This window comes from Somniosus microcephalus, unplaced genomic scaffold (assembly GCF_052327205.1).
Source record: "Somniosus microcephalus isolate GS21.2 unplaced genomic scaffold, FLI_Smic_1.0 unresolved_chr2, whole genome shotgun sequence".
Classification (NCBI taxonomy): domain Eukaryota; kingdom Metazoa; phylum Chordata; class Chondrichthyes; order Squaliformes; family Somniosidae; genus Somniosus; species Somniosus microcephalus.
The window spans coordinates 6,333,703-6,341,746 of NW_028225180.1; the positions used below are offsets into that span (position 1 = coordinate 6,333,703).

General features: G+C 64.8%; 2 protein-coding genes across 3 annotated transcripts in view; one reads left to right on the forward strand and one right to left on the reverse strand.

Moving 5' to 3' along the window:
• The window catches only part of LOC147092056 (syntaxin-3-like), a 40,974-nt gene extending 34,112 nt beyond the window's left edge, over positions 1-6,862 (reverse strand). For both annotated transcript variants that reach the window (XM_085975792.1, XM_085975791.1), the window contains exons 1-3: positions 6,799-6,862; positions 4,230-4,338; positions 3,741-3,814 (exon numbers count right to left, since the gene is read on the reverse strand). In XM_085975792.1, the coding sequence (XP_085831918.1) occupies positions 3,741-3,814; positions 4,230-4,305 (150 nt within the window). In that variant the 5' untranslated portion in view covers positions 4,306-4,338; positions 6,799-6,862. The remainder of the gene's footprint in view (positions 1-3,740; positions 3,815-4,229; positions 4,339-6,798) is intronic.
• LOC147092055 (syntaxin-3-like) overlaps positions 1-8,044 on the forward strand; it is a 174,121-nt gene that overhangs the window by 130,699 nt on the left and 35,378 nt on the right.

Here is an 8,044-nt window from a genome sequence, read left to right on the forward strand (position 1 = left end):
GGGGGACAGCGAGGGAGGGGGGGACAGCGAGGGAGGGGGGGACAGCGAGGGAGGGGGGGACAGCGAGGGAGGGGGGGACAGCGAGGGAGGGGGGGACAGCGAGGGAGGGGGGGACAGCGAGGGAGGGGGGGACAGCGAGGGAGGGGGGGACAGCGAGGGAGGGGGGGACAGCGAGGGAGGGGGGGACAGCGAGGGAGGGGGGGACAGCGAGGGAGGGGGGGACAGCGAGGGAGGGGGGGACAGCGAGGGAGGGGGGGACAGCGAGGGAGGGGGGGACAGCGAGGGAGGGGGGGACAGCGAGGGAGGGGGGGACAGCGAGGGAGGGGGGGACAGCGAGGGAGGGGGGGACAGCGAGGGAGGGGGGGACAGCGAGGGAGGGGGGGACAGCGAGGGAGGGGGGGACAGCGAGGGAGGGGGGGACAGCGAGGGAGGGGGGGACAGCGAGGGAGGGGGGGACAGCGAGGGAGGGGGGGACAGCGAGGGAGGGGGGGACAGCGAGGGAGGGGGGGACAGCGAGGGAGGGGGGGACAGCGAGGGAGGGGGGGACAGCGAGGGAGGGGGGGACAGCGAGGGAGGGGGGGACAGCGAGGGAGGGGGGGACAGCGAGGGAGGGGGGGACAGCGAGGGAGGGGGGGACAGCGAGGGAGGGGGGGACAGCGAGGGAGGGGGGGACAGCGAGGGAGGGGGGGACAGCGAGGGAGGGGGGGACAGCGAGGGAGGGGGGGACAGCGAGGGAGGGGGGGACAGCGAGGGAGGGGGGGACAGCGAGGGAGGGGGGGACAGCGAGGGAGGGGGGGACAGCGAGGGAGGGGGGGACAGCGAGGGAGGGGGGGACAGCGAGGGAGGGGGGGACAGCGAGGGAGGGGGGGACAGCGAGGGAGGGGGGGACAGCGAGGGAGGGGGGGACAGCGAGGGAGGGGGGGACAGCGAGGGAGGGGGGGACAGCGAGGGAGGGGGGGACAGCGAGGGAGGGGGGGACAGCGAGGGAGGGGGGGACAGCGAGGGAGGGGGGGACAGCGAGGGAGGGGGGGACAGCGAGGGAGGGGGGGACAGCGAGGGAGGGGGGGACAGCGAGGGAGGGGGGGACAGCGAGGGAGGGGGGGACAGCGAGGGAGGGGGGGACAGCGAGGGAGGGGGGGACAGCGAGGGAGGGGGGGACAGCGAGGGAGGGGGGGACAGCGAGGGAGGGGGGGACAGCGAGGGAGGGGGGGACAGCGAGGGAGGGGGGGACAGCGAGGGAGGGGGGGACAGCGAGGGAGGGGGGGACAGCGAGGGAGGGGGGGACAGCGAGGGAGGGGGGACAGCGAGGGAGGGGGGGGACAGCGAGGGAGGGGGGGACAGCGAGGGAGGGGGGGGACAGCGAGGGAGGGGGGGGACAGCGAGGGAGGGGGGACGGAGGGGGGGACAGCGAGGGAGGGGGGGACAGCGAGGGAGGGGGGGACAGCGAGGGAGGGGGGGACAGCGAGGGAGGGGGGGACAGCGAGGGAGGGGGGGACAGCGAGGGAGGGGGGGACAGCGAGGGAGGGGGGGACAGCGAGGGAGGGGGGGACAGCGAGGGAGGGGGGGACAGCGAGGGAGGGGGGGACAGCGAGGGAGGGGGGGACAGCGAGGGAGGGGGGGACAGCGAGGGAGGGGGGGACAGCGAGGGAGGGGGGGACAGCGAGGGAGGGGGGGACAGCGAGGGAGGGGGGGACAGCGAGGGAGGGGGGACAGCGAGGGAGGGGGGGACAGCGAGGGAGGGGGGGACAGCGAGGGAGGGGGGGGACAGCGAGGGAGGGGGGGACAGCGAGGGAGGGGGGGACAGCGAGGGAGGGGGGGACAGCGAGGGAGGGGGGGGACAGCGAGGGAGGGGGGGGACAGCGAGGGAGGGGGGGACAGCGAGGGAGGGGGGGACAGCGAGGGAGGGGGGGACAGCGAGGGAGGGGGGGACAGCGAGGGAGGGGGGACAGCGAGGGAGGGGGGAAAGCGAGGGAGGGGGGGACAGCGAGGGAGGGGGGGACAGCGAGGGAGGGGGGGACAGCGAGGGAGGGGGGACAGCGAGGGAGGGGGGGACAGCGAGGGAGGGGGGACAGCGAGGAGGGGGGGACAGCGAGGGAGGGGGGGACAGCGAGGGAGGGGGGACAGCGAGGGAGGGGGGGACAGCGAGGGAGGGGGGGACAGCGAGGGAGGGGGGGACAGCGAGGGAGGGGGGGACAGCGAGGGAGGGGGGGACAGCGGAGGGAGGGGGGACAGCGAGGGAGGGGGGGACAGCGAGGGAGGGGGGACAGCGAGGGAGGGGGGACAGCGAGGGAGGGGGGGACAGCGAGGGAGGGGGGACAGCGAGGGAGGGGGGACAGCGAGGAGGGGGGACAGCGAGGGAGGGGGGGACAGCGAGGGAGGGGGGGACAGCGAGGGAGGGGGGGACAGCGAGGGAGGGGGGGACAGCGAGGGAGGGGGGACAGCGAGGGAGGGGGGACAGCGAGGGAGGGGGGGACAGCGAGGGAGGGGGGGACAGCGAGGGAGGGGGGGACAGCGAGGGAGGGGGGGACAGCGAGGGAGGGGGGGACAGCGAGGGAGGGGGGACAGCGAGGGAGGGGGGGACAGCGAGGGAGGGGGGGACAGCGAGGGAGGGGGGGACAGCGAGGGAGGGGGGGACAGCGAGGGAGGGGGGGACAGCGAGGGAGGGGGGGACAGCGAGGGAGGGGGGACAGCGAGGGAGGGGGGGACAGCGAGGGAGGGGGGGACAGCGAGGGAGGGGGGACAGCGAGGGAGGGGGGGACAGCGAGGGAGGGGGGGACAGCGAGGGAGGGGGGGACAGCGAGGGAGGGGGGGACAGCGAGGAGGGGGGGACAGCGAGGGAGGGGGGGACAGCGAGGGAGGGGGGGACAGCGAGGGAGGGGGGGACAGCGAGGGAGGGGGGGACAGCGAGGGAGGGGGGACAGCGAGGGGAGGGGGGGACAGCGAGGGAGGGGGGGACAGCGAGGGAGGGGGGGACAGCGAGGGAGGGGGGGACAGCGAGGGAGGGGGGACAGCGAGGGAGGGGGGGGACAGCGAGGGAGGGGGGGACAGCGAGGGAGGGGGGGACAGCGAGGGAGGGGGGGACAGCGAGGGAGGGGGGACAGCGAGGGAGGGGGGGGACAGCGAGGGAGGGGGGGACAGCGAGGGAGGGGGGGGACAGCGAGGGAGGGGGGGACGGCGAGGGAGGGGGGAGGGCGAGGGGAGGGGAGCCGAGGCAGGGGAGCGAGGGGAGGGAGAGGGAGGGGAGAGAGGGAGAGGGAGGGAGTGAGGGAGGGGTAGTGGTGCATGAAGGTGGAGGCAGGGGCATGGGAGTGAGTCTGAGGGCGGGGAGGTAGAAGAGGGAAAGGAGGAGGGAGAGGGGAGCGGAGGGGGAGGTAGGGAGAGGGAGGAGAGTGAGGGAGAGGGAGGGGAAGGAGGGGAGGGAGCAGGAGGAGAGCGAGGGAGAGGGAGGGGAGGGAGGGAGGGGAGGGAGGGAGGGGAGGGAGGGAGGGGAGGGAGGGAGGGGAGGGAGGGAGGGGAGGGAGGGAGGGGAGGGAGGGAGGGGAGGGAGGGAGGAGGGAGGGAGGGGAGGGAGGGAGGGGAGGGGAGGGAGGGAGGGGAGGGAGGGAGGGGAGGGGAGGAGGGAGGGGAGGGAGGGAGGGGAGGAGAGGGAGCGGGCGAGGGCGGGGGGGTAGTGGTGCGGGAAGGTGGGGGAAGGGGAACGGGAGTGAATCTGAAGGCGGGATGGGTTCGCCTTCTCTTACCCCGGAGGTGAAGATTGCAGGATTCCCGCTCTCCAACATCTCCTCCAGCTGTTCATCCGTTGTGGCCTTTCCAGCTGTGGGAGGGACGGAGAGAGAGAGAGGGAGAGAGAGGGATTAGAGACAGAGACACAGAGCGATCCCAACCCCCTCCCCCTCCTCACCTCACCTCACCCGCTAACACAATTCCCCTCTCCCTCCCCTCCCCCTGCAGGTTGACTCTCACACTCTCACTGACACTCTCACACACTCTCACTCTCACTCTCACTCTCACTCTCACACATGTGGGTGATCCCCGCACCCAGCCCCTTTGATATATATTTTTTGACTCTTCGCAGGGGCTTGTTAAATCTCCAGCTGATGGTCAGGTGTCATCAAACACAGCTGGCTCCCTCTCGCTCCAGTCGGCTCGGCGCGGCGCGGCGCGAGTTACAGGGCGCAAAGAGGGATTCCAAAACCGACAGGCGTGACGGGCGGGGCGCGTCTACTCACTGATTTCCAGCTGCCGCTGTATACGCCCTTTGCTGCGTTCCCGGAAATCCACCTGAGCCTCATTGTACCTGGTCATCACCTCCACGAACTTCCGGGACAGCACGGAATGCTGAAACACAGGGAAAGGAGGAGGGGGAAGCAGAGATGGTCAGCCCAGGAGCGTGCTTCAGACGGGTGGGGTGAGGAACACACCGCCGCTTCCTTTTCCTCCCTCCCCACTTCATTTCGGGAAACCGCATCCCAATCATCAGGATTTCAATGTTAATTGTATCTCGGTGTGGGCCTGCCCTGTCTGCCACTCATTCCAGATATTTCAACACAAAATCTCGGCCAACTCTCCCCGGTGACAGTACTGAGGGAGTGCTGCACTGTCGGAGAGGCAGTACTGAGGGAGTGCTGCACTGTCGGAGAGGCACTACTGAGGGAGCGCTGCACTGTCGGAGGGACAGTACTGAGGGAGCGCTGCACTGTCGGAGGGGCAGTACTGAGGGAGCGCTGCACTGTCGGGGGGCAGTACTGAGGGAGCGCTGCACTGTCGGAGGGGCAGTACTGAGGGAGCGCTGCACTGTCGGAGGGGCAGTACTGTGGGAGCGCTGCACTGTCTGAGGGACAGTACTGAAGGAGCGTTGCACTGTCAGAGGGGCAGTACTGAGGGGAGCGCTGCACTGTCGGAGGGGCAGTACTGTGGGAGCGCTGCACTGTCGGAGGGACAGTACTGAGGGAGCGCTGTACTGTCGGAGGGGCAGTACTGAGGGAGTGCTGCACTGTCAGAGGTGCTATCTTTCGGATGAGATGTTAAACCTCTCAGGTGGATGAAAAAGATCCTGTGGTACTATTGGAAGAGCAGGGAGATCTCCCCGGTGTCCCTGACCCAATATTTGTCCTTCAACCAACACCACTAAAACTGATAATCTGGTCATTATCGCCTTGCTGTTTGCGGGAGCTTGCTGTGCACAAATTGGCTGCCGTGTTTCCCACATTACATCCGTGACTACACTCCAAAAGTACTTAATTGGCTGTAAAGCGCTTTGGGACTGTTATCATGTGGGAAATGTAGCTGCCAATTTGGGCACAGCAAGCTCCTCAAAGCACTGGAGAGGTACCACCAACGCTGCCTCCGCAAGATCCATTGGCAGGATAGGCGCACCAACGTCAGTGTTCTCGCTCAGGCCAACATTCCCCAGCATCGAAGGTCTGACCGCGCTCGATCAGCTCCGATGGACGGGTCACATCGTCCACATGACCCGATACGAGACTCCCAAAACAAGCGCTCTACTCGGAGCTCCGACACGGCAAGAGAGCCCCAGGTGGGCAGAGGAAACGCTTCAAGGACACCCTCAAAGCCTCCTTGAAAAAGTGTAACATCCCCACCGACACCTGGGAATCCCTGGCCCAAGACCGCACAAAGTGGAGGAGAAGCATCCGGGAAGGCGCCGAACACCTCGAGTCTCTTCGCCGGGAGCAAGCGGAAGCCAAGCGCAGGCAGCGCAAGGAGCGCACGTCAACCCAAGCACCCCACCCACCCGCCCCTTCAACCACCGCCTGCCCCACCTGTGACAGAGACTGTAGGTCCCGCATTGGACTCATCAGTCACCTGAGAACTCAGTTTTAATGTGGAAGCAAGTCATCCTCGGTTCCGAGTGACTGCCTAAGAAGAAGGCAGCATGGTGGCATAGTGGTTAGCACTGTTGCCTCACAGCGCCAGGGACCCGGGTTCGAATCCGGCCTCGGGCGACTGTCTGTGTGGAGTTTGCACATTCTCCCCGTGTTTGCGTGGGTTTCCTCCGGGTGCTCCGGTTTCCTCCCACAGTCCAAAGATGTGCGGGTTAGGTTGATTGGCTATGATAAATTGACCCTTCGTGTTAGGGGGATTAAATACGTGGGGTTACGGGGATCGGGTGGGATATGTGCCGAAACGGCCTCTATCTGCACTGTGGGGTTTCTGTGATTCTGTGATTCTGTGAAGAAGAGGAGCAAGGTCCCACAAACAACAATATGGCAATGTTCTTATCTTATGGTCTTAGAAAACCAGATAATCTGTTTGGTGATGTTGGTTGAGGGATCAATATTGGGCCCAGGACAACGGGGAGAACTGCCCCCTGCTCTTCTTCGAAATAGTGGCCGTGGGATCTTTGATGTCCCCCCATGAGGGCGGACGGGGGGGGCCTCGGTTTAACGTTTCATCCCGAAAGACGGATAAAGGGGAGAGCTCTTACGGAGAGAGAGAGCACAGAGGGTGGCGAGTGGGGCGAGGGTGGAGAAATCACAGGAGGAACTGAACTAATTGGATAGCTCTTTCAGCGAGCCACGATGGGCCAAACGCCCTCCCCCTACGATTATCACGCCCATTCAGGGCCGGGCAGCCCAGTTTCTGTAATCTGTTGCCCGCGCCGCCCTCTCCTCCCCGTCCTGCCCAGACACCCACTCTCAGTGTCGCCTCCCCCCCTCGCCCCCACCCCCCCGCCCAGATCATGACCCTTCCCCTCTGACCTTTCAGGTCCTGAATGTTCAGCCTTGGGCCCCAGTGCAGGCTCCAAGGCCAGCGACCGAACGCCCCCACAAAACTCACCTGAGACTTGCGTATTCTCAGGTCGGCCGAGGAGCAGGCTGCATCCTGTTCAATGTTCTGCTCAATACCTGGAGAAATAGGTGGGACAGAAAAAATCATTCAACTTGTTGCGGGGGGGGTGGGAATAGAACATAGAAACATAGAAGGTAGGAGCAGGAGTAGGCCATTTCGGCCCCTCGAGCCTGCTCCGCCATTCAATGAGATCATGGCTGATCATCCAAATTCAGTACCCGGTCCCTGCCTTCTCCCCATATCCCTTGATCCCTTTAGCCTTACGAAATATATCCAACTCCTTCTTGAATATATTTAATGAACTGGCCTCCACTGCCTTCTGTGGTAGAGAATTCCACAGGTTCACCACTCTCTGGGTGAAGAAATTCCTCCTCATCTCAGTCCTAAATGGCTTACCCCTTATCCTTAGACTGTGACCCCTGGTTCTGGACTCCCCGCCATCGGGAACATCCTTCCTGCATCTAGTCTGTCTAGTCCTGTTAGAATTTTATAAGTTTCAATGAGATCCCCTCTCATTCTTCTAAACTCTAGCGAGTATAAGCCCAATCGACCCAATCTCTCCTCGTACGTCATTCCTGCCATCCCAGGTATCAGCCTGGTGAATCTTCGCTGCACTCCCTCCATGGCAAGAACATTCTTCCTCAGATAAGGCGACCAAAACTGCACACAATACTCAAGGTGCGGTCTCACCAAGGCTCTGTACAACTGTAGCAAGACATCCTTGTTCCTGTACTCAAACCCTCTCGCTACGAAGGCCAACATACCATTTGCCTTCTTAACCGCCTGCTGCACCTGCATGCTTACCTTCAGCGACTGGTGCACAAGGACGCCCAGGTCTCGTTGCACTTCCCCTTCTCCCAATCTATATTAAGAAAGGGAACGAGGATCCACAGAAACTGATCCTATCCAACAGGTACAATGAAGTTGATTCCTGGGACGAAGGGGTTGTCTTATGACGAAAGGTTGAGCAGGTTGGGCCTATACTCATTGGAGTTTAGAAGAATGAGAGGGGATCTTATTGAAACATATAACATTCTGAAGGGGCTCGACAGGGTAGATGCAGAGAGGATGTTTCCCCTCGTGGGGGTATCTAGAACTAGGGGGCATAATTTCAGAATCAAGGGGCACCCTTTAAATCATGAATGAGGAGGAATTTCTTCTCTGAGGTTGTGAATCTTTGGGATTCTCTTCCCCAGAGAGCTGTGGAGGTTGGGTCATTGAATATATTTAAGGT